General features: G+C 55.0%; 3 protein-coding genes across 4 annotated transcripts in view; 2 read left to right on the top strand and 1 right to left on the bottom strand.

Annotated features, from left to right (window-relative positions):
• Positions 1–962, bottom strand: part of LOC138806614 (ras-related protein Rab-7a) — a 38960-nt gene extending 37998 nt beyond the window's left edge. For both annotated transcript variants that reach the window (XM_069992046.1, XM_069992047.1), the window contains exon 1: positions 783–962. The gene's annotated coding sequence lies outside the window, so the exon portion shown is untranslated. The remainder of the gene's footprint in view (positions 1–782) is intronic.
• LOC138806631 (collagen alpha-1(I) chain-like) lies at positions 44–10474 on the top strand. The gene is made up of 2 exons (XM_069992070.1): positions 44–1094; positions 9441–10474. The coding sequence occupies exons 1-2, from the start codon at positions 44–46 to the stop codon at positions 10472–10474; spliced, it is 2085 nt and encodes a 694-aa protein (XP_069848171.1).
• A 1439-nt stretch (positions 10475–11913) lies between these two features.
• On the top strand, positions 11914–27509 carry LOC138806612 (dolichyl-diphosphooligosaccharide--protein glycosyltransferase subunit 1). Its single transcript, XM_069992045.1, has 10 exons — positions 11914–12199; positions 13773–13837; positions 15163–15469; positions 18137–18346; positions 20190–20382; positions 23108–23207; positions 24006–24144; positions 24325–24444; positions 25598–25843; positions 27008–27509. Exons 1-10 carry the CDS (start codon positions 11936–11938, stop codon positions 27188–27190), a joined length of 1827 nt encoding a protein of 608 aa, XP_069848146.1. The 5' UTR covers positions 11914–11935; the 3' UTR covers positions 27191–27509.
• Positions 27510–27980: the final 471 nt, after the last annotated feature.

Here is a 27980-nt window from a genome sequence, read left to right as displayed (position 1 = left end):
CTTGAAGGGCTGCTCCGTGATGACAGGGTTTGGGGCTGTGACAATGGCATGGCTGGCACGGCAGGCAAGTAAGAAGGGGAAAGAAAACGCCGCCCCAAGTGGCAGGGCCGCGCCTTCCCTGCCCACCGCGGGTTTGTTTACGCCAGCGCTCGGCCGGAGCCCCCGAGCGGCGCGGGCCCCTCGGGCGCCGCTGTCCCCGCGCCCCGGCCTCGCCGGGCGGGCCGGGCCGTCCCGGGGCTGGGCTCAGCCCGGCCGGGCCGCACCAGCGGGCGCCCCCCGCGCGCGGCGCCTTCCCGCCGGCCGGCGCCCGCACAGCACCCGCCGCCGAGGCGCCCCGCCGCGGCTCGGACCACGGACGGTGACCTTGGGCGGCGCGCGGGGCCGCGGGCGCGGGCGGACGGGCCCCGCTCCGGCTCCGGCCCGGCCCCGCGGGAGGCGAGCCGAGACCCGCGGCCGGCCGGAGCCGCCGCGCCGCCCGCGCACCGACTCGGGAAACTTCCCGGAGCCCCGGAGCCCCGCGGCCGCCGCCGCGCTCGCCGGGCGGGCGGCACGTGACCCGGCCCGCCGCCCTGACTCAGGCCGCGGCGACCTCGCCCACCGCGGGCCGGGCGGGTGGGGCCGGGCCCGGCGCGGGGGCCCCGCCGCGACGCCGCCCGCGGGCGCTCCGGGGGCCGGGGACGCGGCGGCCCGGCGGCTCGGACGGCCCGGGGGGGAGGCCCGGGCCGCGGGACGCCAGGCCCGGGCCCGCGGGGGGGAGGCCGCCGGCCCGGGCCGCTACTCACCGCGGCCGCGGCGCGGGCTCCGCGAGGAGACGCGACGGAGGGCGGGCGGAGAGCGCTGCGCTGCGCTGCGGCGGTCGGTCGGCCTGCGGTCGGCCCTGCGTCTGCCAGCCCCCGACGCCGCCGCCGCCTCGGGCTTTATGGCCAAGGCTCGGTCCCCGCTCCCACTTCCGCCACCGTCGCCGCCCCGAGCGGAAGTGCCCGTCACGAGACGCCCGACGCCGGAGGAGGCGCGCCCCGCCCCGGCCGCGCTCACGTCACGTCACGTCACGTCACGTCCCGGCCGCGCGCACTCGGCCGCCGTACGAACGCAAAGTTGGCGGCCGGCGGCGCCCTGTGGAGTCGGACCGGCTCCTCCGCCCCCCCGGGCCCACGCCTCGGAACAGCGGAGGCTGGGTGCCCGGGACGGGGGGCGGGCCGGCCGACCGACCGACCGACCGACCCCGGGACGGGGGACGGGGGGACGGGACCGACAGACCGACCGACCCCGGGACGGGGGGACGGGACCGACCGACCGACCGACCGACCCCGGGACGGGGGGTGGGACCGACAGACTGACCCCGGGACGGGGGGCGGGACCGACAGACCGACCGACCCGGGGGTGCGGAGCGGGCGGCTGCTCCTCAGGAGGCCCCGCACAGCATCGCGAGAAAGCGAGGGGCCGCCAGCCGCGGCCCCAAAGCCGAGAACCACCGAGGGCCTCGGCGGCGGGGGCCCGAGTGCAAGGCCTAGGACGCACATACACGGGCACGCGCACACACACGCACACATACACGGGCACGCGCGCACACACGCACACATACACGGGCACGCGCGCACACACGCACACATACACGGGCACACCCGTACACACACGCACGCGCGCATACACTGGCACACCCGCGCACACGCCCACGGGCACACCCGTACACACACATACACGGGCACACCCGCGCACACGCCCACGCGCACACATACACGGGCACACCCGTACACACACACATACACGGGCACACCCGCGCACACGCACACATACACGGGCACACCCGTACACACGCCCACGCGCACACATACACTGGCACACCCGTACACACGCACACGCGCATATACGGGCACACCCATACACACGCACACGCGTGCGTGCACATACACAGATACACACGCACACATACACGGGCACACCCATACACACGCGCGTGCACATACACGGGCACACACGCACACATACACGGGCACACACGCGCGTGCACATACACGGGCACACGCGCGCGCGCACATACACGGGCACACCCGTACACACGCACACGCGCACATACACGGGCACACCCGTACACACGCACACGCGCACATACACGGGCACACACGGGTGCACACGCCCACGCGCGCGCATACACTGGCACACCCGTACACACGCACACGCGCACATACACGGGCACACCCGTACACACGCACACATACACGGGCACACACGCGCGCACATACACGGGTGCACACGCCCACGCGCGCGCGCATACACTGGCACACCCGTACACACGCACACGCGCACATACACGGGCACACCCGTACACACGCACACGCGCACATACACGGGCACACCCGTACACACGCACACATACACGGGCACACACGCGCGCACATACACGGGTGCACACGCCCACGCGCGCGCATACACTGGCACACCCGTACACACGCACACGCGCACATACACGGGCACACCCGTACACACGCACACATACACGGGCACACCCGTACACACGCACACGCGCGCACATACACGGGCACACCCGTACACACGCACACACGCGCACATACACGGGCACACCCATACACATACACGCGCGCACACATACACGGGCACACCCATACACATACACGGGCACACACGCACACACGCACATACACGAGCACACCTGTGTACACACATGCACGTGCGTGCACGTACACACACACACCGTACACCCGGGCACGCATGCTGCCTGGATGTAGAAGTGGCTCAGGCCTGTCATCTAGCTACTCAGGAGGCTGAGATGGCTGAGATCTGAGGATCACGGTTCAAAGCCAGCCTGGGCACAAAAGTCCCAGAGACTTTTTTGGTCCAGTCGTGGGGCCTGAACTCTGGGCCTGGGCGCTGTCCCTCAGCTCTTCAGCTCAAGGCTAGCACTCTACCACTTGAGCCACAGCGCCACTTCTGGCTTTTTTCTTTTTGCTTATGTGGTGCTGAGGAATCGAACCCAGGGCCTCAGGCATGCAAGGCAAGCGCTCTACCACTGAGCCACCTCCCCAGCCCTAGCTTGCCTTTCAGGTAGGGTCTCATGCTTTTTCCACAGGCAGTCTGCTAATATGTCCTTCCAGGTAGCTAGGATTACAAACATGTGCTACCATGTCTGGCTTTAACTATTTTCTCCCATTCTATGGGTTGTATCAAAGAAGAAAACTTCAACAAATTGAGTTTTGGAGATCTGATTTGCTTGTTATTCAAGAACTGAGAATTAGCTGTATAGTGCTCAGGAACTCCACTGGATGTGGGAAGGGAACAAGCAACTAACTAGCTATCAGCTGGCTGATACCAGCCTACATCGCGGACCTTACTAAAGCACAGGACACTTGACTCCTTAGGGAGGGGAGAGATTTTGGGGATCCTAGGAACCTCACCCATTCTAGGTAAGTATTCTGCCACTGAGCCAGACTTCTATCTCATCAGCAAACAGCTCTGGTTTTAGCATTAGTGACTCCATTTCAAGTTGGTCTACAGTGCCCTAGTAAAAGAACTGTATCCAAATTAATAGCCACTTGGGGCTGAGAAGGTGGCTCAGTGGTAGAGCGCTTGCCTAGCATGCCTGAGGCCCTGGGTTCTATTCCTCAGCACCACATAAGCAGGAAAAAAAAAGTGGTGCTGTGGCTCAAGTGGTAGAGCGCTAGACTTGAGCTGAAGAGCTCAGGGACAGCACCCAGGCCAAGTTCAGGCCCCACAACCGCAAAATAAATAAATAATCTCCAAATTAATAGTGACAAACTTCATTAACCTTAAGTTTTCTTTGATACATTTAGAAGTCTTTAATTTTAATGGAATACATTTTACCTATTTTAAATTCATTATTCTAGATGTTCAGTCTTAAAAGATAGGTGACTTGCAAGTTTTTTGTTTTTTGTTTTTGTACTGGTCCTGAGACTTGAACTCAGAGCCTGGGTGCTGTCTTCAAGTTTCCTTTGTTCAAGGCTATTGCTATACCACAGATCCTCTTCTAGCTACTTGGTAGTTTATTAGAGATGAGTCTCTTGGACTTTCCTGCCTGGGCTGGCTTTGAACTGTGATCCTCAGCTTTCCTCCTGAGTTGCTAGGATTACAGGATAAGTCATTGATGCCTGGCTTTGAAGTATTCAGTTCCTCTTAGACCTGATGGTATGTAGGTTTTATACTTGTTAAAGTAAAATTTTCTTTTTTTGTGTGCCAGTTCTGGGCTTGAACGCAGGACTTGGATGCTTTCACAGCTTTTCCCCCTCAAAGCTGGTGGGTGCGCTGCCACTTGTTCTACAGCTTCACTTCCTAAAATTATCTTTAAGAAATGTAAATTCAGGCTGGGTATAATGGAGCATGCCTATAATCCTAACTATGCAGAAGGCTGAAATCTGAGAATCTTGGTTTGAAGCCAGACTCAGCAGGAAATTCCAGGAGACCTTTCTATTCAATTAAGCAGCAGAGCCATCGTCTTGAGGTGAAGAACTGAGGGACAGCGCCCAGATCCAGAGTTTAAGCCACGACCAAAAAGACAAATAACCAAGCAGCAAAAATCCAGGAACAGAGCTGTGGCTCAAGTACTAGAGTGATAACCTTAAGCGATAAAGTCAAGGGAGAGCTCCAGGCTCTGAGTTCAAACCTCAGTAGTGGCACACATAAAAGTAAAGGCAGGCAAGGCAAATCCTCCCATACCAAGATGCTCTTTTTTCTTTTCTTTTTTTTTTTTTTTGTCCGTCATGGGGCCTGCTTTTCAGCTCAAGGCTAGCACTCTACCACTTGAGCCACAGCTCTACTTCTGGCTTTTTCTGCTTATGTGGTGCTGAGGAATCAAACCCAGGGCCTCATGCATGCAAGGCAAGCGCTCTACCACTGAGCCACCTTCCCAGCCCGTATTTTTTTTTTTTTTGGTCTTTTCTTTTTTGGTACTGGGGATCGAACCCAGGACATGGCACTTGCTAGGCAAGCGCTTTGCCACTGAGCCACATCCCAGTCCAGTTTTAAATTATTTAAACATGGCAACTCCCAAGAAGGGAAGAAGCAAAAGGGGGAGGCTCTATTTCTATTGTGGAGATATGGGTGATTCCTGAAACAGCTACAATGTAGCTTCATGTAGTCTTCTCATTCTTCACCCCAGTGTTGGGGGTGGAACTTAGGACTTTATACATGCTAGGCAAACACTACCATTGAACCACATCCCCAGACCAGTCTGGACGTAGATGTGTGACATATACACGCCCATTTTGATAAGGTCACTGTTACTTTGCACTGCTGTCTGACTGAGCTTTGTCACCAGTGTGCCTTAACCAGGAAGTAGGAATGTCAGCCAGAAGCAAAGCCTTCTTTCTTGTGTTAACCTCAATTTATGCCTGGCTCAGAAAGGGGAACAGGAAGAGAAACACTGCTTGCTGAAAAAAAAGTATGTCGGGAGGGAAGGGATGGCAGGGGAAAAACAAAGGAGGGGGTAACATGCTTGATAGGAAATGGACTCATTACCCCTCTACAGCATCTTTACAATAAAATATAAAATATTTATGCATATATTTACACACACACCTATACTCAGAAAAAAAAAGACAAAGAGGAAATACTTCAAGATGTTAAGTGCAAAGTTTCTCTTGCCTGGGCTGGGAAGGTGCCTTGCGTAAGCACGCATGAGGCCCTGGGTTCGATTCCTCCGTACCACATGCACAGAAAAAGCCAGAAGTAGTGTTGTGGCTCAAGTGGTTGAGTCCTATCCTTGAGCAAAAAAAAAACTCAAGGACAATGCCCAGGCCCTGAGTTCAAGCCCCAGGACTGGCAAAACAAACCAAAAACAAAAGCAAACCACACTAAAAACTAAAAGATTGTTGTGAGGGTCAGCCTGGGAAGAAACCTGAACTATGATGATAAATGTGGAAAATGAGCATTTTAGATGGTAAAGCTGAAACAATGTGATACTATCATAAAGACATTAGACCTATTCCTCTTACTGGTAGTTACATGACTAACAAACCCAGTCTGTAAGAGCTGAAGAGATGGGGTTTGTTCTTTGGTTCTTGACCTGTGCTGTGAAACACTGTTCCTGACACATGGCTACTGTAGAAAGGGGTCAGGGATGCAACTGCATTTTCCCCTCAAGATTCCCATTAAACAATGGGATTTTAAAGGCTTTGAAGCCCCACAGAAAGTATTAATACTATGATAGACACTAAAGCCATGTATTTACTCTCATTCTTCTGACAGAAGTGTTCTATTCCAGGTAATGTGTCCGGATAAAGAATATGCTACTTGAGCTGGGCACCGCTGGCTCACGCCTGTAATTCTAGCTACTCAGGAGGCTGAGATCTGAGGATTGCGGTTCAAGGCCAGCCCAGGCAGGAAAGTTTGTGAAACTCTTATCTCCAATAAATCACCAGAGGGCTGGGAAGGTGGCTCAGTGGTAGAGAGCTTGCCTTGCATGCTCCAGGCCCTGGGTTCGATTCCTCAGCACCACATAAGCAAAAAAAAAAAAAAAGAAAAAAGCCGGAAGTGGCGCTCTGGTTCAAGTGGTAGAGCGCTAGCCTTGAGCTGAAGAGCTGAGGGACAGCGCCCAGGCTCAGAGTTCAGGCCCCACGACCGGACTCCCCCCCCCCCCGCAAAAAAAAAAATCACCAGAAAACCAGAAGTGCTGCTGTAGCTCAAGTGATAGAGTGCTCACCTTGAGCTGAAGAGCTGAGGGACAGAGCCCAAGCCCAGAGTTCAGGCCCCATGACTGGACCCCACCAAAAAAAATAATTAAAAAAAAATACACTGCTTGAGCTGGGCATGGATGGCTCACACCTGTAATTCTAGCTACCCAGGAAGCTGAGATCTGAGGATTGTGGTTCAAAGCTGGCCTGGGCAGGAAAGTCTGGGAAACTTTTTTTTTTGTCAGTCATAGGGTTTGAACTCTGGGCCTGGGTGCTGTCCCTCAGCTCTTCAGCTCAAGGCAAGCGCTCTACTGCTTGAGCCACAGCACCACTTCTAGTTTTTTAATGGTTTATTGGAGACAAAGAGTCTCATGGTCTTTCCTGCCCAGGCTGGCTTTGAACCATGATCCTCAGATCTCAGCCTCCTGAATAGCTAGGATGACAGGTGTGAGCCACCGGCACCCGGCTAAGTCTGGGAAACTTTTACCTCTAATTAACCACCAGAAAACCAGGAATGGTGCTGTGGCTCAAAGTGGTAGAACACAAGCTATGAGTAAAAAAGCTGAGGAACAGTGTCCAGGGCTGTTCAAGCCTCACAACTGACTAAAACAAAAAAACCTCACTATTCATGTCTATAATCCAAGCTACACAGAAGGCTGATATCTGAAAATCACAGTTCAAAGCCAGCCTGAGCAGGGATGTTCATGAGACTCTTATCTCCAATAAACTACTCAGAAAAGGCTGGACGTGGTGATGTGGCTCCAGTAGTAGAGGGCTAGTCTGGAACATGTCCAAGCACATGAGCAGCACACATACACGTAACACAGTACAGGGAGAGGTGGCCAGGTAAGAGGGTTCTAAGCGAGGTGGAAGTGAAGTTGCTGGGTGTGCTCCCTGTGAAGCCCATAAAGAGAAGCGCTGACTGAGCTAGAAAGGGAAGTTTGACATTTTACCCCCTTCCTCCTTTCTGAAACATGGATGTGATAGAGGAAGTGATATGCCATCTTGTAAGCCTGAGGTGTCATGTATAAAGATGAGAGCCACAGGTAAGGAAGACTGAGTAAGAAAGCCACCGGGTACGGACTGAGAAGATCCCATTAGTGGTCCTGCTTAAGACACCATCCTTTGTCCCGAGGCCAGAGTCCTTTTTGGTAGTGCCAACTTTAAAGTCTCCAGTATTAGCCGGGCGCTGGTGGCTCACGCCTGTAATCCTAGCTACTCAGGAGGCTGAGATCTGAGGATCGCGGTTCAAAGCCAGCCCGGGCAGGAGAGACCGTGAGACTCCTATCTCCAATAAAAACCACCAGAAAACCGGAAGTGGCGCTGTAGCTCAAGTGGTAGAGCGCTCGCCTTGAGCTGAAGAGCTGAGGGACAGCGCCCAGGCCCAGAGTTCAAGCCCCACGACCGACAAAAAAAAAAAAAAAAAAAAAAAAAGTCTCCAGTATTTTTTTTTTATTAGACTCAAGATTTTAAGTTTTTTTTAGCCATTCATGATTTTCAAATGCATGCTCAAAACACCAAAAAAATTGGAAAATTGACACTAAGGAGAAAACTATATAAATTTACCTCCCAGAGATAACAATATTTTAATATAAAATTGTCTTTTCTATAAATTCTTCAATGTTGTATTCTATTTTATATGTATATTTTATTACATGTTTTTGCATGACCAGGGGTCAAATTCAGAGCTTCATACATACTAGGCAAAAGAAATACCATTGTACTAAACCCCAGTAAGGTGTACTCTATAACTTTAAAAAACAGCAACTTACAGAAAATCTGTGACCATGCAAACAATCTCTCTGCATGCAGGTTTACTGTATTCACTTGTGGGTGGTATTAGGGATCGAACCTGGGCACTGCTAACACTCTCATTGCTTTTTTTTTTGGTCAGCTGTGGGGCCTGAACTCTGGGCCTGGGCGCTGTCCCTCAGCTCCTCAGCTCAAGGCGAGCACTCTACCACTTGAGCCACGACACCACTTCCGGCTTTTTCTACGGTGCTAAGGAATCAAACCCAGGGCCTCATGGATGCAAGGCAAGCGCTGTACCACTGAGCCACCTTCCCAGCTCCCTCATTGCTTTTTTATCTGACAGGGTCTTACTATGTAGCTCAAACCAGCCTTGAATTCATGATTCTCCTGCCTCAGCCTCCAGTGTAGCTGGGATTGCAGCTGTGCACCATCATGCCCAGCTTTAGGTGTGTTGCTTTTTACGGTAGATTTTGAATGTGTGGGCTCCAGGTTGTCATAGAGATTTGGGCTTTTTTTTTTTTTTTTTTTTTTGCCAGTCCTGGGTCTTGACCTCAGGGCCTGGGCGCTGTCCCTGAGCTGCTTTTGCTTAAGGATGGCGCCCAAACACTTGAGCCACAGCGCCACTTTGGCTTTTTCTGTGCGTGTGGTGCTGAGGAATCGAACCCAGGGCCTCCTGCACATGAGACGATCAGGCTACCGAGCCACGTGTCCCCCCCCCCCCCCCCCCCCCGCGTTCTGTACCAAGCAGCACAGCTTCGTGGTCACAAACCCAACACTTTTCAGATGTCCGCTCAGCCGGGCGCCGGCACTCAGGCCCGTCACCCTCGCCAACAGGAGGCCGAGCTCTGAGGATCGCGGTTCGAGGCCAGCCCCGGCAGGCAGGGCCGAGACGCTTCTCTCAATAGCCGGAAGGGGCGCCATGGCTAGCGTGGCGCAGCGCTCGCCTTGAGCAGAGGAGCGCGGTCGTGGGGGGGGGGGGGCCCCCGCACAGCCCTGCACCGAGGCCCCGGCCTGGGACGGGGGCCGCGGCCTGGGCTCGAGCTCCAGGCGCGGGGCGGGCTCGACCCGCCGGACCGGACCGGCGCGCCGCCGCCACACAGGGCCCGCGCCCCGGGACGCCGAGGGGAGCGCGCCGCCGCCACACAGGGCCCGCGCCCCGGGCGCCGAGGGGAGCGCGCCGCCGCCACGCAGGGCCCGCGCCGCCGCCACGCAGGGCCCGCGCCCCGGGACGCCGAGGGGAGCGCGCCGCCGCCACACAGGGCCCGCGCCCCGGGCGCCGAGGGGAGCGCGCCGCCCCCACACAGGGCCCGCGCCCCGGGACGCCGAGTGGAGCGCGTCACCACGCAGAGCCCGCGCCCCGGGACGCCGAGGGGAGCGCGCCGCCCCCACACAGGGCCCGCGCCCGGGACGCCGAGGGGAGCGCGCGTCACCACGCAGGGCCCGCGCCCCGGGCGCCGAGGGGAGCGCGCGTCACCACGCAGGGCCCGCGCCCCGGGCGCCGAGGGGAGCGCGCCGCCGCCACACAGGGCCCGCGCCCCGGGACGCCGAGGGGAGCGCGCGTCACCACGCAGGGCCCGCGCCCCGGGCGCCGAGGGGAGCGCGCCGCCGCCACACAGGGCCCGCGCCCCGGGCGCCGAGGGGAGCGCGCCGCCGCCACACAGAGCCCGCGCCCCGGGACGCCGAGGGGAGCGCGTCACCACGCAGGGCCCGCGCCCCGGGACGCCGAGGGGAGCGCGCCGCCCCCACACAGGGCCCGCGCCCGGGACGCCGAGGGGAGCGCGCCGCCGCCACACAGGGCCCGCGCCCCGGGCGCCGAGGGGAGCGCGCGTCACCACACAGGGCCCGCGCCCCGGGCGCCGAGGGGAGCGCGCGTCACCACGCAGGGCCCGCGCCCCGGGCGCCTAGGGGAGCGCGCGTCACCACGCAGGGCCCGCGCCCCGGGCGCCGAGGGGAGCGCGCCGCCGCCACACAGGGCCCGCGCCCGGGACGCCGAGGAGAGCGCGTCACCACACAGGGCCCGCGCCCCGGGCGCCGAGGGGAGCGCGCGCCGACGCGGCCCTCTGGCGGCGGCGCGGCAGTAACGCCGTCTTGACCTGCGGAGATTCTGCTTCCGGGTCTAGGTGGGTGGCTTCGGCCACGGAGCCTGGAGAGGCTTGAGTTCGCGTCCGGCTGTCCGGGCGTGCGCAGTGGGAGCGCGCGGGGGCGGGGCCGGCGGCTCCGGGGCGGGGCCTCGCCGGGGCGTCCCCGCGGAAGCGCTCTCCGTCGGAGCCTCCGGGCCCTCCGTCGGGCCTCGCCGGGCGGGCCTCCGCCTCCGGAGGAACCAGCACGCGTGCGTGCTCACGCGCAGGCGTGTGCGCACGCCAGTGGCGGATAGTTCATTTAGGCTGATGGATGTTTGTGTGCCTGTGCGCGCACGCGCGTCTTGGAGGTGCAGCTCCTCCCGGGTGTTGCCCAGAACCCAGGCCGGTTGCCGGAGCTGGCCGACCGCCGGTCTGTCTGTCTGTCAGGGAGCGGCAGTTGAGTGGAGAGCCGGCTCCGCACCGCCATCCTCAGGCCCAGCCTCCTGAGTACTATCCTTCTTGTTGGCCCGTGGCCTTCGGGCTTCATCATCCCAGCCCAGGGCTGGGAGGGCGGCTCAGTGGTGGAGCGCTCGCCTTGAGCTGCGGAGCTGAGGGACGGCGCCCAGCCCCGAGTTCAAGACCGACGACCCACCAACCACAGTAAATAAAAGCTCATGCCCAGGAAGGGCGCAGCGAGGGGCGTCTGGCCGTGGTCGCCTGGAGGGCGCTCAGGCGCCCTCGTTACTCTCTGGCCTGGCCGAGCCGGCAGTGAGCCTGATTCGAGGAGGACCGGAGGTGGACTGGGCGCCCCCGTGTGCCGCGACCGGGCTCGGTGCTGGCCCTGCCGCTACCCCTCCCTGGAGTTTCCACTCCGACGTGTGCCCACCGAGTGTGCCCAGGCGGGGCGGCCCGGGTCCGGACGGCGGCTCCTCCCGCGGGGGGGCACCCCGGGTCCGGACGGCGGCTCCTCCCGCGGGGGGGGGCACCCCGGGTCCAGACGGCGGCTCCTCCCGCGGGGGGGGCACCCCGGGTCCGGACGGCGGCTCCTCCCGCGGGGGGGGCACCCCGGGTCCGGACGGCGGCTCCTCCCGCGGGGGGGGCACCCCGGGTCCGGACGGCGGCCCCGCCCTTCCCGCGGGGGCGGCCCCAGCGGTCCTCACGCCGGGTGAGCGTCCGGGGGCCAGTGCGCACTCGTTTGCCCGCGAGTCTCCGCCGGCGTCGCGGGCTGGAGGACCCAACTTCCGTTTTCTGCCCGAGCTAAGCTGGCGGCCTTGGGGGCAGAGGACGGGCGCAGGCGCGGAGTCGGACCTGGGGGCCTTCCGGCAGCGCCGGGCCGATCTCCGGTTTGTGGTCAGGCGCGCGGCGGCCGCTCGGTTGCCCTGGAGACGGGGTCCTTCGCGGCCCCGTGGCCCCGGCTGGCCAATGGGAGGCCGCCCCGTGGCGGGGGCGGAGCCGGGCGTCGGCGCTCGGCTGGGTCCGGTCATGGAGGCGCCCGCCGCCGGCCTGCTGCTGCCGCTGCTCCTGTGGCTCGGGGCCTGCGCCCCGGCGCCGGGCGGCGCCTCGGAGGCCCCGCCGCTCGTCAACGAGGACGTTAGGCGCACGGTGGACCTGAGCAGCCACCTGGCCAAGGTCACGGCCGAGGTGGTCCTGGCGCACGCGGGCGGCGGCTCCGCGCCGCGCGCCGCCTCCTTCCTCCTGGCTCTGGAGCCGGAACTCGAGGCGCGGCTGGCGCACCTCGGGGTGCAGGTGGGTGCGCTCGGGGTGCGGGTGGGTGCGCTCGGGGTGCGGGTGGGTGCGCTCGAGGTGCGGGTGGGTGCTCCCGGGGGCGGGTGGGGGCGGGTGGGGGGGGCTCGGGGGGCGGGCTCGGGGGGGCGGGTGGGGGGGCTCGGGGGGCGGGTGGGGGCGGGCTCGGGGGGCGGGTGGGCGCGCCCCGGTGCGGGTGGGTGTGGGGTCGGGGGGCGGGTGGGGGCGGGCTCCGGTGCAGGTGGGTGCGCCCCGGTGCGGGTGGGTGTGGGCTCGGGGGGCGGGTGGGGGCGGGCTCGGGGGGCGGGTGGGGGCGCCCCGGTGCGGGTGGGTGTGGGCTCGGGGGGCGGGCTCGGGATGCGGGTGGGTGCGCTCGAGGTGCGGGTGGGTGCTCCCGGGGGCGGGTGGGGGCGGGCTCGGGGGCGGGTGGGGGGGCTCGGGGGGCGGGTGGGGGCGGGCTCGGGGGGCGGGTGGGGGCGGGCTCGGGGGGCGGGTGGGCGCGCCCCGGTGCGGGTGGGTGTGGGGTCGGGGGGCGGGTGGGGGCGGGCTCCGGTGCAGGTGGGTGCGCCCCGGTGCGGGTGGGTGTGGGCTCGGGGGGCGGGTGGGGGCGCCCCGGTGCGGGTGGGTGTGGGCTCGGGGGGCGGGCTCGGGGGGCGGGTGGGGCCGACGGGGAGCAGGCCTCGGGGAGCCGCCGGGGTCGGGGTGCCCTCCGCCCCGGACCGGTCCGCACGGCCCCGACGCGCAGGCCGCCGCCCACGTGGCTGCCCGGGTCCCTCGCGGGCGCGGCCTCTGGGCTGCAGCCGAGGGCGCTGAGGGCGCTGGGGGCCCCGGATCCCCGCCAGCCCAGACGGGCGAGGCGAGCCCGGGGCGCCGCGCCCCTCCCCTGCCCAGAGGAAGGGGCCGGTGGATTCCGGGGGAGGCGGCGGGACCCCAGCGGTGCGCTTTTCGGGCCGTTGGCGCTGGACAGAAGGCAGGAAGCGATTACCCAGCTCCTCCGAGAGACTAGCCATTGAGTGTCACATTTCTTGGGAGCACTCTGTTCTGGATGTGGAGCTCTACAAAGGGGTAATAGAGATTGGAATTCTAAAGTGACCCCAATCCCTTTCATGCCTTGCCCTGGATGAAAACATCTGTACTCAGATGTATCTGGGAAGAGTGGATCAGGCCTTATTTTACTTAGCTGTACCACCACCATCTTCGAATGCTTTGAGTGTTAAATCCCATTCTGTATGTGTGTCTGTGTTTCTGTGTGTGTGTCTGTCTCCCTTCCTGTCTCCTGGGGCTTGAACTCAGGGCCTGGGCACTGTCCCTGAGCTTTATTTTTGCTCAAGGCTAGCGCTCTACCACTTGAGCCACAGCACCACTTCCAGCTTTATTTGTTTATGTGGTGCTAAGGAATCAAACCCAGGGCCTCATGCATGCAAGGCAAACACTCTACCACTGAGCCACCTTCCCAGGCCCCCCCCCCCTTTTTTTACAGGTAAGACCACTGGTGCCTGGCTGGCTATGTTTTTATTGTAGAGAAAAAACTTAGAAACCAAAAGTTTAAAGAATAACTCACTTTTTTTTGCAATAGGTGAAGGGAGAAGATGAGGAAGAGAATAATCTGGAAGTACGAGAAACCAAAATCAAGGGTAAAAGGTAATCTGACAAACGACTGTGTAAGAGGAATCTCCAAGGCAGGACTGACCAGATATTTGGGATGGGGTAGAGTGAAGTATCAGAACATCCCTGAGGTTTCTGCAGTTGGTTTGATATTAGTGCTATTAACAGTGGTAATATTAATCTGAATTCCAGAATTGGTTAGATGGTAGTGCTATGAACAGAGGAAGGGAATCAGGTCATGAAGGGAACTGGCTATGGGTAATCATTGGAACTGACTAGTAAACATTCAGAAGCTGAATTCAGGGTGCTGGTGGTTAATGCTTGTAATCCTACCTACTGGGGAGTCTTGAGCTCTGAGGATTGTGGTTCCAAGCCAGCCTGGGCAGGAAAGTCTGTGAGGCTCCAATTAACTCCCAGAAAAACAGAAGTGGTGCTGTGACTCAAAGTGTTAAAGTTGCTAGCCTTGCGCAAAACTTAGGGACAATGCCCAGGCCGAGTTCAAGCCCCATGAGTGACCAAAAAAAACCCCAAAACAACACAAAGGTGGTACTGAGGTTTGAGCTAAGGTTATCTTGCTCTGATTATTTGCTTGGTGGCGCTTTACCACTTGAGCTATGCCTTAAGCCAGCTTTTTGCTGGTTATTTAGAGATGGTGTTATGGGCTTCTGCTGTTTAGAACTTCAACTCAGTGCTGCATAAACAGAAAAAGCTGGAAGTTGCACTAGTGGTTCAAGTAGTAGAGTGCTAGCCTTGAGCAAAAGAAGCCCAGGAACAGCGCCCAGGACCTGAGTTCAAGCTCCAAGACTGACCAAAAAAATAAAAATGTGAGCTTTTAAAGGTAGTCATCTTTAGCTGAGCACTGGTGACTCATGCCTGTAATCCTAGTTACACAGGAGGCTGAGATCTGAGGATCTCCATTCAAAGCCAGTCCAGGCAGGAAATTGCCCATGAGACTCTTATCTCCAATAAACCACCAGAAAACTGGGAGTGGTGCTGTGGTTCAAGTGGTGGAGCGCTAGCCTTGAGCTGAAGAGCTGAGGGACAACGCCCCGGCTCAGAGTGTGGGCCCCAAGACTGACAAAAAAAAATTTGTTTTGGGTCTAGAATTTTTCTGTGACTTTGAGCTACAAGCTTGTTAACCTTTTTTTTTTTTTTTTGTCGTGAGGCTTGAACTCTGGGCCTGGGCGCTGTCCCTTTACCACTTGAGCCACAGCCCCACTTCTGGCTTTTTCTGTTTATGTGGTGCTAAGCAATCGAACCCAGGGCCTCATGCATGCAAGGCAAGCGCTCTACCACTGAGCACCTTCCTAGCCCACTTGTTAACCTTTTAACCTAAACCTTTCTCAATTCTCTTGCTTCAGTGGAAGATTCTTCGTGGTCAAGCTCCCAGTTGCTCTGGATCCCGGGAGTAAGATTTCAGTCATCGTGGAAACAGTCTTCACCCATGTGCTTCAGCCCTATCCAACCCAGATAACACAGGCAGAGAAACAGTTTGTGGTTTTTGAGGGGAACCACTATTTCTACTCTCCCTACCCAACGAAGACCCAGACCACTCGCGTGAAGCTTGCTTCCCGAAACGTGGAGAGCTATACCAAGCTGGGGAACCCAACGCGCTCTGAAGACCTCCTGGATTATGGGCCTTTCAGAGATGTCCCTGCCTACAGTCAGGTGGGGCCAAGTAGCATCCTGCAGAGTGACTCTTGGCTGATAGCCTGGGGTGGCTTGGGGTGGGTGGACATTTGAAGTGGAGTGTGTCTCAGCGTCCATTCTCTTGGAGCACAGTGGATAACTGCATGTGGGGATGGGGGTTGAGGGTGGTGGAGGGATGAGATGGGGGCTGGGGTGGCTGGGGTGGCAGTGTCCCGGAGTGACTGAGGGCCTTGGGGTGCTGCTAGGAGGGAGCAGTTCAGGCTTGAGACTTAGATATTGTAGAAAACTTCAAACATGAAGGTGTACTGGTATAACCAAGTCTGGTCACAGGGAACTTCCTAGAGGTTTGGCTCAGTGGTAGAATGGTGGACTTGAGCTTTAAAAAAGTCAAGCAAAAGCACAAAGTCTTGAGTTAAAGCCTCAGTACAGGAACACAAAGCCGAGGACAATGAAAATCTAGTGGCAGAATGAACTTGAGGAGGGTGCTCTTTGACATTTTGTTCTCTGTGCTTCAAGGGTTTTCACAGAAGGGCATTAGGGCTATACAGTGGTCAGAGCTGCTGCTGCTGCTGCTGATTTTTCTTGTTGGTTGTGGGCCTGAACTCTGGGCCTGGGTGCTGTCCCTCAGCTCTTCAGCTCAAGACTAACGCTCTACCCCTTGAGCCACAATGCCACTTCGGGCTTTTTTTCTGCTTATGTGGTATTGAGGAATCGAACCCAGGGCCTCATGCATGCGAGGCAAGCGCTCTACCACGGAGCCACCTTCCCAGCTCGTGCTGCTGATTTTTGCTGGTATCAAGATTTTTTCCCCCCTAATAACCTCAAGGTAAAAGTGGCTAAGAAGTTAGGAAGCTGATGAAAGTATAGATGTTAATTTTCTGGACCTAAGTGGGAGGCGGTACTTAACTATAAAATGATGAAGTTGGACTGCCCAGGTCAGAGCTGAATGTGCAGTATTACCACTTAGGGTTATGCTCTTTAGTAAGTAAGGGGGGCTGCTAGGTCTGGGCCTCCATTTTGGTTTTATAATGGAAATAAAAATATTCCTTATTTTAGCTTATTTTGTGGGTGGCATGAGATAATGCATTTAAGGTTTATAAAAGAGGACCTGATACATGTATGTATGTTAGCTCTCTCTATATTAGCTCCATAAGTTTTAGCTAAAAAAGTTTGTGAACTCCAGTTAGAAAAAAGCAGTAATACTGTGTGTGTGTGTATACATATATATATATGTATACACACACACACACACACATATATATATATATACACACACACACATATATATATTTTTTTTTTTTCTAGTTTATGGTATGTCTTCATTGGAGCTTGTATTTCCTAGTTAAAGTTTTCCTTTATTTACAGTTTAAAATTATACAGCCAGGGCTGGGAGAAGCCCTGGGCTTGATTTCTCAGCACTCCATAAACAGAAAAAGCTGGAAGTGGTGCTGTGGCTCAAGTAGTAGAGGGCTAACCTTGAGCAAAAGCAGGTCAGGGACAGTGCTCAGGCCCTGGGTTCAAGCCCCAAGACTGGCAAAAAAAAAAAAAGTACAGCCAGCTGGGCACTGGTGGCTAAAGCCTGTAATCCTAGCTACTCAGGAAGCTGAGATCCTAGGATCACACTTCAAAGCCAGTGTAAGCAGGAAAGTCTGAGACTCTTCAATTAACAACACCAGAAAACAGGTTGTGTTTTAAAGTGGCAGAACACTAACCTTGATGTGAAAGAGCTCAGGGACAGCATCCTGGCCCTGAGTTCAAGCCCTACAACCTACCAAAAAACCTACAAAAATCACCCAACCCATCTGATATCATTACTGTAAGGTAAGTGAAGTATAGATATATTCAGTTTTTTTCCCCCAGTTATGTGGCTTGAACTCTGGGCCTGGGCTCTGTCCCTGAGCTCTTCAGTTCAAGGGGAGCACTCTACCACTCGAGTCACAGCACCACTTCTGGCTTTCTGGTTAATTGGAGATAAGAGTCTCATGGACTTTCTTGTCCAGGCTGGCTTTGAACTGCAATTCTCAGATCTCAGCTTCCTGAGTATCTAGAATTACAGGCGTGAACCGCTGGTGCCTGGCTTATATTCAATTTTTTAAATACAAAAGATATGTTAGGTTTTAAAAAAATTTGTGTATTTTGTCTTTTCAAATGAACATTTATTTCCACATTTGCAAAAGGACCTAATGTATGTCATTAAAAAATGGTGCACAGGGCTGGGAAGGTGGCTCAGTGGTAGAGCGCTTGCCTTGCATGCATGAGGCCCTGGGTTCGATTCCCCAGCACCACATAAGCAAAAAAAAAAAAGAAAAAATGGTTCACATACACACTAGAGGACTGGTTCAAGTGGTAGAGTTCCAGCCATGAACAGGTTGAGTGTAAGCTTCTTGAGTTCAAGCTTTAGAATTGGCCAAAAAAAAAAAAAAAAAAAAAAATATATATATATATATTGCATATAGCCAAGTATAATTCCAGCCATACTTGGGAGATGGCATAAAGATCAAGATTGCAAGTTTGAAACAGCCTGGGCTACTGTATGGCAAGATCTTGGCTCAGAAAAAAAAGTTAGCAGTTTCATATTTACTATTGTGTTGATGTGTGTAGACCGTCTCCTGCAAATGTGATTGTAGACTAGTGTTGAAAACTATTTCTCAGAACCTTGAGGTGCTTGTTTCTCCTCCTCCCTAGGATGCCTTTAAGGTGCACTATGAGAACAACAGCCCTTTCCTGACCATCACCGGCATGACCCGTGTGATCGAGGTCTCCCACTGGGGTAATATTGCCGTGGAAGAGAATGTGGATTTGAAGCACACTGGGGCTGTGCTCAAAGGGCCTTTCTCTCGATACGACTACCAGAGGCAGCCAGACAGTGGGATATCTTCCATTCGTTCTTTTAAGGTATGTGACACTGTGAGTACTGACTTCATCAGTCTTCCCTCTCTTGCTTTTTGAAAGTAGCAAAAAGTAGATAGTTTGGGAATTAATCAATTGTCAAGTAATTGAGTGAAAAACTTAGACAAGTAGACTGTTTGCTTATTTCTTTATTGTCAGTTGTGGGGCTTGAACATAGGGCCTACATGCTGTCTGTCCAGAGCTCTTTTGCTGAAGTCTGGTGCTCTACCACTTTGAGCCACAGTGTCACTTCCAGTTTTCTGGTGGTTAATTAGAGATAAGAGTTTCATGGATTTTCCTGCATGGGTTGGTTTTAAATCGCATTCCTCAGATCTCAACTTCCTGAATAGCTAGGATTACAGGCGTAAGCCACTGGCGCCTGGTTTATTATTTTTTATTCTTTTTGGCTGGTCTATAACTGGAATATGGCAATGTCTTTGTACTCACTCGATCTTCCTGCCTCTGCCTCCCATGTGCTGGGATTATGAGTAATGTGTACCACCATCATGTCTGGAATGTAGCCTTGGCTGTCCTGGTACTCCATCCAGCTGCTTCTGTGATGAGATTATGGATGATGTGTATCTTTGTGTCTGGCTCTAGACCATAATTTTTGTTTGGACTTCATTTTTCACTGCCAGTCCTGGGCTTGAACTCAGGGCCTGGGCACTCACTGTCCCTTAGCTTTTACTCATGGCTAGCACGCTACCAATTGAGCCACAGGGCCACTTCTGGCTTTTTCTGTGTATGTGGAACTGAGGAATTGATGAATCCAGGGCTTCATGTATGTTAGGCAAGCACTCTACCACTGAGTCACCTTCCCAGCCCTGTGTTTTTTTTTTGTCCCTTCCTTTTGGAACTGGGAATGGAACCCAGGTTGTTGTACTTGTTAGGCAAGTGCTTTGCCACTGAGCTATGTGTCCCAGCCCCAAACCATGGGTTTGAAAGGAAAAATAATACCACACTCAAACAGTATTGTTGACTTTTTTTTTTGTCGGTTGTGGGGCTTGAACTCTGGGCCTAGGCACTGTCCCTGTGCTCTTCAGCTCAAGGTGAGTGCTCTACCTCGAGCCACAGTGCCACTTCTGGTTTTCTAGTGATTTATTGGAGATAAGAGTCTCAGGAACTTTACTGCCTGGGCTGGCTTTGAACCATGATCCTCAGATCTCAGCTTCCTGAGTAGCTAGTATGACAGGAGTGAGCCACTGGCGCCCAGCAACATTTTTGCTTTTTCAGTTTAAAAAAAATTAAGTGACTTGAATAGTTCTGTGTCTTTTTTTTGTCTTAAAAGGACATTTTTTTTTTTTTTTTTTCTGGGATGAAGCCCAAGGCTTTGAGCATGTCAGTCAGGTTAACTGTGTTATATTCTTAACCCAGTATTAAATATCTTCATGTTCTTCTCTATTGTAGAAAGGCTTAAAGTATGAACAGAGTTATGTATTTCATCCTTCCCTCATGACCAAGTATTAGAAATCTTTTTGTTTTGTTTTTTGTTGTTTTTTTTTTGGCAGTCTGGGGCCACGACTAAAAAAAAAAAGCCTTACTCTACCTAGTAATTTGATGTAAGTTCTTCCGTCTTTAAGTTCTTTTTTTGCATAGTCACTTGTAGGATTGTTTTTACCTCTACTAAGCTTAGTTCACAAGGGCATTTGCAAGGATTAATTATTTACTATATAGAGGATTCTTGTCTACTTAGCATTCTTGATTGAGTTAGATGTGACTATTAGAAATTTCAAAGCCATAGGAGTAAAGTTAGATGAAGGGATAATGAAGATGCTGTAGTCTTGTGCCTCTGAGGTCAACTCCATGGAGGTGCCTGCAGCGTCTTGAAGCCGTGTCCACTGCCTTGCAGACCATCCTCCCTGCTGCTGCCCAGGACGTTTATTACCGGGATGAGATTGGCAATGTTTCCACCAGCCACCTTCTCATTTTGGACGACTCTGTGGAGATGGAGATCCGGCCTCGATTCCCTCTCTTTGGCGGGTGGAAGACACATTACATGGTTGGCTACAACCTCCCAAGCTATGAGTACCTCTATAATTTGGGTGAGTCTGTATGCAGTGAGAGAATAGTACAGGAGAGGCTTTCTGTCTTTTATTCCCCTCCCTCCCTTGTGGCTTCCTCTTTCCCAGCACACCAGCCCTTCCAGTGTCAGTAGTATTCTCTTGTATTCTTGGGAATGCTAATAGGTCAGGAGCCTACTCTGTTGTACAAATTATTGTTGTAAAAGTAATGCATCTGTATACTAATGGGTTCATACACTAGTGGAAATTCTCTACTATCAGAGAAAGCTGGTTAAATTTTTAGTTTCTTTTTTTGTCTGTCGGGCTTGAACTCTGGGCTTGGGTGCTGTCCCTCAGCTCTTCAGTGCAAGTCAAGCACTCTACTGCTTGAGCCACATCATGTTTCTGTTTTCTGAGTGGTTTATTGGCCATAAGAGTCTCATGGTCTTTCCTGCCTGGGCTTGCTTTGAACCGTGATCCTCAGATCTCAGCCTCCTGAGTAGCTAGGATTACAGGCGTGAGCCATACAGCAACCTGGAGATAATAGTCTTATGGACGGAAGTGGTGCTGTGGCTCAAGTGTTAGAGTGTTCGCCTTGAGCTGAAGAGCCAAGGGACAAGGACAGCACCCAGGCCCAGAGTTCAAGCCCCACAACCACCACCACGAACAACAAAAAAGGCAGTGTTTTGCTGGGCCCCGGTGGCTCATGCCTATAATCCCAGCTACTTAAGAAGCCAAGATCTAAGGATCATAGTTCAAAGCCAGCCCGGGCAAGAAAGTGGCTCAAGTGGTAGAACACTTGTCTTGAGCTGAAGAGCTGAGGGACAGCACCCAGGCCCAGAGTAAAAGTCCTATGACTGACCGAAAATAAATAAGCCAGGCGCTGGTGGCTCACGCCTGTAATCCTAGCTACTCCGGAGGCTGAGATCTGAGGCTAGAGGTTCAAAGCCAGCCCAGGCAGGAAAGTCCATGAGACTCTTATCTCCAATAAAAACCACTAGTAAACTAGAATTAGCACTGTGGCTCAAGCAGTAGAGCACTTGCCTTGAGCTGAAGAGCTGAGGGAGAGCACCCAGGCCCAGACTTCAAGCCCCACTACCTACAAAAAACGTCTTATGGACTTTCCTGTCTGGGCTGGCTTTGAACCCCGATCCTCAGATCTCCGCCTCCTGAGTAGCTAGGATTATAGGTGTAAGCCATTGGTGGCTGGCTCAGTCTCTTCTTTCTTGATGTCTTGTGGAAAGACATTTCTGATTCAATTGTATAATTTCAGCTACAGATCTTTTTTGGGGGGGAGCGGTGCAGTGGTGGGGTCTGAACTCTGGGCCTGGGCGCTGTTCCTCAGCTCTGCAGCTCAAGGTTAGCGCTCTACCACTTGAGCCACAGTGCCACTTGCAGCTTTTTTCTTTTTGCCTATGTGGTGCTGAGGAATCGAACCCAGGGCCTCATGCATGCAAGGCAAGCGCTCTACCACTGAACCACCTTCCCAGCCCCAGATCTTAAATTTAGTTTTCAAGAAACTGTAGTTTCTTCTAGTGGACAATGGTATTTTAAGACCATAATCTATGAGACTGGGCAACTACTCAGAAGGTTGAGGTGAGAATGTGATTAACCTAGAAAAAGCTGGTTACATAACATCCCAGCGCCATAGGAAACATAAGAGGGGTCATGGTCAGTGCTGTCTTGGAGACATGGTCAGAAAAACGGAAAATAACAAAGGCTAAAACGTCTTAGAATATGGCTTGAGTAGTAGAGCACATGCCTAAAGAGCACAGGCCTTGCGTTTTTGTTGTTGTTGTTGTTTGTGTGGGGCCTGAACTCTGGGCCTGGGTGCTGTCCCTCAGCTCCTCAGCTCAAGGCTAGCGCTCTACCACTTGAGCCACAGCGCCACTTTCAGTTTTTTCTAGTAGTTTATTGGAGATAAGTAGTCTCACAGACTTCCTTGCTCGGGCTGGCTTTGAGCTGTGATCTTAGGATTACAGGCACGAGTCACCAGCACTTGGCTAGGCCTTATGTTCTTTAAACCCCAGCACTGACACACACACACACACACACACACACACACACACACACACACACACACACACACACACACACACACACACACACACACACACACACACACACACACACACACACACACACACACACACACACACACACACACACGAGAATTGTTGCTTTGAGGCTGGCCAGTTTCTTTCATGTATGAAAGATGTGTGTATTACAGTTGACATTTTGTTGGTATGTTACATTTAATTCTGTGTTGGAAATCTGGATCTGGAGGGTATCAGATGGCAGAATTCAACATTTCAGTCAAGTCATTTGGTTTACCACACAACTCAACAGATAAAAAACAATCCTCCTTTCCCCATCTTACCTGCTTGGGCTATGGGAGCATTATTGAAGCAAATAGGTGTTATGCAGCATATTTCTCTTTAATTCTGTTACAGTTCTCCAGTTCACAGAATTGTGTGTGTGTGTGTGTGTGTGCGCGTGTGTGCGTGCGCGCGTGCGCGCACACATGCATACCAATACTAGGGAGTGAACTCAATACCTGAGTACTATTTTTTCACTGTTAGCCTTTGCTAGTTAATTGGAAATAAGAGTGTCAGACTTTCCTGCCCAGGTTGGCTTTGAGCCACGATCCTGATCCTTGTGTCTCAGCCTCCTGAGTAGCAAGGATATGGGTGTGCGCCATTGCTTGGATCCAGTTGCTGACCCATTCTCTGTTCTAATGGCTGCCTGTATCTGCCTGACTCCTCAGGTGACCAGTATGCACTGAAGATGAGGTTTGTGGACCATGTGTTTGACGAGCAAGTAATAGATTCTCTGACCGTGAAGATCATTTTGCCTGAGGGGGCCAAGTGAGTATGCTGGTCCTTCCCCGTGTCCCTGTTTCTCCGCTGGTCCTCAAGTACTTGCATTCCGTGGGTCTGAGTGGATACCTATCAAAAGCTTTGACTGAAGCTTGAAGTTAAGCTCAAAGGAAGGCATGAGGTTTATTTATAAAACTTTCGGGGGGGGGTATGGGGAGGACGTACAGTGGGGGGGAGAGAGATGGGATGGTAAGGAGAAACACAGGAGGAGGAGGCAACAATGCTTGATAAGAAATGTACTCATTGGGCTGGGGAGGTGGCTCAGTGGTAGAGCGCTTGCCTTGCATGCATGAGGCCCTGGGTTCGATTCCTCAACACCACATAAGCAAAAAAAAAATGTACTCATTACCTTGCTCATGTAATTGTAACCCTTCTGTACGGTATTTTCACAATAAAAACTTATTAATTAAAAACTTGTATAAAGAGCTCTGTCCAGCAGAAGGAAGTTCTTGAGGCTAGGATGGCCAGGTGTGCCTTTTGCTGTGACTGGAGCAGTGACTGGAGCTCCACTTCGTCTTGGGCTCTTCAGATGGCTCAGCAGGGGCCTCTCTTGTCTCCAGCGGGCACCTAGGCAGACGAGAGCCGCAGGTGTGCTCTTAGGAGCCTGTCCCTCATGTGAGGAGTGTTGGTGTTCCTGAGGCTCTGTGTAGGTGGGCCCTGAGCTGGGGCTGGGCGTGTTCTCCTCAGGGCTGAGGGCAAGGGTGTTGAGTGGAGCATGAGCTTCGCTGTCTGTGGCCCCAGCTCTGAGGCCGGAGGCCGCGGGGTGTCCTTCCTTTCTGTCTCCAGGAACATCCAAGTGGACAGCCCCTACGAGATCAGCCGGGCCCCGGACGAGCTGCACTACACCTACCTCGACACCTTTGGCCGTCCCGTGATTGTGGCCTACAAGAAGAACCTGGTGGAACAGCACATTCAGGACATTGTGGTGCGTGGCCGTGCCGTTCTGCCACAAGGCAGTGCATCTGCAGCTGCCGACTGACCTGTCTCTGCCTTTGGGCTGCCACTGGGTCAGGGTGAAGAGTGAGCCAGGCTGGGGGTGGGTCTGTGCACCTAGGTCCTGGTGTCCCTGTGGCCCTGACTCTGCCTGTCTCCCCGTCTCCCCCAGATCCACTACACCTTCAACAAGGTGCTGATGCTGCAGGAGCCCCTGCTGGTGGTCGCTGCCTTCTACATCCTGTTCTTCACCGTCATTGTCTATGTGCGCCTGGACTTCTCCATCACCAAGGTGACCTCCACAGCCGAGAGCAGCCCCCTTCTGTTGTCAGACACTCCCCTCTTGGCGAACGTTTACTGTGCAGATACTTTGTATGTGTGGAGTTGGGGGTAAAGCCAGGGCCTGGTGTTTGTTCTCAGCCTTCCCAGTTCTCTCTCGATACTGTGGTTTCCAGTGCACTGGGTGAAGTCCCTGTCTGGTTTCAGTTCTGGAAACCCGCGTGGCGGCGTGGGTGTGGATGGGTTGGTGGTGGCTACGCAGCCCCTGCTGCGTGGTAGGTGGGGTGGCGTGGCACTTCCTTGGCTGCCTTGCCAGCCCCCTCTACTGACAGATACCTGTAGACCTCTCGGGCTGCACATGCGACATAGTATTTTTTTTTAATTTCTAGAATAAGCAGATGCTTTTTTATTTCTTTAAACTTTTTTTTTTTTTTTAAATACACATACTGGAAGTCATCTGTAACAGTTTCCTTACTTTTTTGGGGGTGGAATCCTGGGGTTTGAACTCAAGGCCTGGGCCGCCTTTTTCCCCAAAGCTGATGCTCTGCCGTTTGAGCCATAGCTCCACTTCTGGCTTTTGGGTGATTAGTTGGAGATGAGAGTCTTACCGACTTTCCTACCTAGGCTAGCTTTGAACCACCATCCTCAGGTCTTAGCTTCTTAACAGCTGTTACAGACAGCCACAGATGCTTGGTTTGTGCTTTTTTTTGGGTGCCAGTCCTGCGGCTTGAACTCAGGGCCTGGGCGCTGTCCCTGAGCTTCAGGCCACTTCTGGCCTTTTCTGCTTATGTGGTACTGAGGAATCAAACCCAGGGCCTCATCTTGCTAGGCAAGCGCTCTCCCAGCTTCCGCTCGAAGGCTTTATTTAAGAAGGAGCGTGTAACAGTAAGCCTCCTTCAAGCCTTCAGCTAGTGCTGAAGCCTCTTCTCAGCACTTTCCCTATCTGTTCTCAGTGTGCTCTCATGTTACCGTCCTGGCTCAGCTTGGTGAGCCCTGTGGGCTGCTTCATCTGTTTGTTCCCTGTCAGGCCCATTGCTACGCGTCGTCCTGACTGTCAGCATGGGTTTGAGAGTTCTACAATGGGGGCTTCCGGGTGTCCTGGGAGGCGTTCTGCAGTGGGCTCAAATTTGAGCACCGTCAGACATGGCACCCCTTCCCTCCTCTAGGATCCAGCTGCAGAGGCCAGGATGAAGGTGGCTTGCATCACAGAGCAGGTTTTGACCCTGGTCAACAAGAGGATAGGCCTCTATCGTCACTTTGACGAGACCATCAATAGGTACAAACAGTCTCGGGATGTCTCCACCCTCAACAGTGGCAAGAAGAGCCTCGAGACTGAGCACAAGGCTGTGACCAGCGAGATCGCAGTCCTGCAGTCCAGACTGAAGACAGAGGGCTCTGACCTGTGTGACAGGGTGAGTGTTTGCATTGTGGTCTCTTCTCAGTCAGCCTCCAGCCAGGTGGCCTGCCGGGTGAGCTGCTCAGGCACGGTTTGCGAGGCACTGCACCTGGGCACAGGAAGTTCCAGGTCCTGGTGGGGGGCTGGGTTTCCTCTGGGCTCCAGTCTGCCATGGCCCTCTACGGAGTGTGGGTGCACCTCTCAGTGCCACAGTGGCCTTGCCTGCAGTCCTGTTACTTGGGAAGCTGTGGTGGGAGGATTTAGAGTTCAAGACCAGACTTAGCTAAAGGGTAAAAACGACAACGGAAAAAGAACTCAAGCAGGGCGCCCGTGGCTCACGCCTGTAATCCTAGCTATACAGGATCTGAGGTTCATGGTTCAAAGCCAGCCAAGGCAGGAAAGTCCATGAGACTCTTATCTCCAATAAGCTACTCAGAAGATGTCAGAAGTGGTGCTGTGGCTCAAGTGATAGAGCACTCACTGTGAGCAAAGGAAGTTCAGGAATAGCACCCAGGCCCAATGTTCAAGCCCTAGCACTGGCAAAAAATACAAATGCAGGCTCTGCTTCCAACTCTGACTTTGGGGATGTTACTTGACCTCTGGGTCAAGCTATGGGGAAGTAGCTCTGTGAGTAAGTGCCTTGCACACGGGCTGGCATGCGGTGCAAGTGTCCTCACCTCCGGCACCGCTCAGAGCTGTCCCTCACGGTCCCTGACTGCGCCCCGTTCCTCTTTGGGCATTAGTGTATGTACAGCCTCCACATGAGGACGGTGCCTGGGTGTGCGTGAGCTGGGCCTGGGCTGCGTACCGTGCTCACTCCAGTCCCCTGCCACATGCACTGTTGGTAATGGGATGAGTTCCACCTGGCCGGCCCTAACCCCACACCAGCCATTGGTCTACTGCCTAACTGAGCAGAGCAGAGATGCTCCCCCTCACCCGGGTACCAGGGCATCTTGCCAGGTGGTTCCACGGTGCTTGCCCTTGGTCCTCAGTTTTCTGCCGATGAGGCCGGGGGTGGCAAGTGGCTGGCCGTGAGGTCGGCGCCCAGAGGGGCAGGACCCAGAGTCCCTCCCGGCCGGCCGGCCCCTCTGTCCTTGGCTGCTGTTGTGACTGGCTTTGGGCCGCGGCTGTGTTGAGTCGGCGAGAGGCCTGTTCTCAGTGCCCCCACTCTCTTGGCCAGGTGAGTGAAATGCAGAAGCTGGACGTGCAGGTCAAGGAGCTGGTGCTGAAGTCGGCAGTGGAGGCCGAGCGGCTGGTGGCTGGCAAGCTCAAGAAAGACACCTACATCGAGAGCGAGAGGCTCATCTCAGGGAAGCGCCAGGAGCTGGTCACCAAGATCGACCACATCCTCGATGCGCTGTAGCCCTGTGTCCAGGGCCCTGTGCCTGCACTCGAGAGCAGAGGGTAGGTGGAGGGAGGCGGCGCAGCAGCCCAGCGGCGGCCCGGGCCTTGGGACCAGAGGCCGGGCCCTGCCTGCCTTCCTGGTTGTGAGCTTAGAGAACTCCACCACCAAACATCATCGTGTTTTGAACAAAGGCATTTCAGCAGTCCATGTTTTCCCCCTTCTTCATCTTGTAGTCCTTCTAACTTTTGATGTTTGGTTATTTTGTGAGTGTATACGTTTTGTTTTATTTTCAAAGCACGTGTGACCAAATGAAAATAAATGCTTTCCTAGTACTTTCCACTGAGGGGTGGATTGTTCCTCAGCGCAAGTTTAGCAGTTAGACCGGAACGCAGATCCATCCCAACATGGGTCTTCCAGACGTGCTTGGGAGAGACGCAGACCAGTCTGCCGGAGCTCAGGCTCCAGTGGGACGAGGCTTGGCCTGATGACCGTTTTAGAGCCAGGTTGGAATGGAGAGACTGGCGCACACCACGGGAGGGCACCGCACCTCCCGCCCAGGCAAGGCTGCTTGTGTCCCCGGCAGAGGACGCACGGGGGGAGGAGAGCTGGGGGGCCGACAGGGCCTGGGTGTGCCTACCTTTCCCAGCCCCTCCCCTGGGGAAGCCCGGGCCGGCCTTCCCCACTTCCGGAGGGGGCCCTGGGGTTCCCACGGCTCTGGGCTGTGCAATCCCGCTGTGGCCTCACACACCGGCTGGGCACAGGGCACTGCCTGTCCTGGTAGAGCCTGCTCTGGGGCCACAGCTTGGTC

Source organism: Dipodomys merriami, unplaced genomic scaffold (genome assembly GCF_024711535.1).
Source record: "Dipodomys merriami isolate MVZ:Mamm:240054 unplaced genomic scaffold, mDipMer1.0.p SCAF_401, whole genome shotgun sequence".
NCBI classification, from domain to species: Eukaryota; Metazoa; Chordata; class Mammalia; order Rodentia; family Heteromyidae; genus Dipodomys; species Dipodomys merriami.
This window is presented reverse-complemented; position numbering and strand designations above follow the sequence as displayed.

What these genes read in the sequence shown, in the direction of transcription:
- LOC138806631 (XM_069992070.1), top strand. Translation starts at nt 44, where the DNA reads ATGGCATGGCTGGCACGGCAGGCAAGTAAGAAGGGGAAAGAAAACGCC. An exon ending in GGCCGCCGTACGAACGCAAA is followed by an intron (nt 1,095 to 9,440) that starts GTTGGCGGCCGG and finishes CTCGAGCTCCAG; the next exon opens with GCGCGGGGCGGGCTCGACCC.
- LOC138806612 (XM_069992045.1), top strand. Translation starts at nt 11,936, where the DNA reads ATGGAGGCGCCCGCCGCCGGCCTGCTGCTGCCGCTGCTCCTGTGGCTC. An exon ending in ACCAAAATCAAGGGTAAAAG is followed by an intron (nt 13,838 to 15,162) that starts GTAATCTGACAA and finishes CTCTTGCTTCAG; the next exon opens with TGGAAGATTCTTCGTGGTCA. An exon ending in TGAGTACCTCTATAATTTGG is followed by an intron (nt 20,383 to 23,107) that starts GTGAGTCTGTAT and finishes CTGACTCCTCAG; the next exon opens with GTGACCAGTATGCACTGAAG.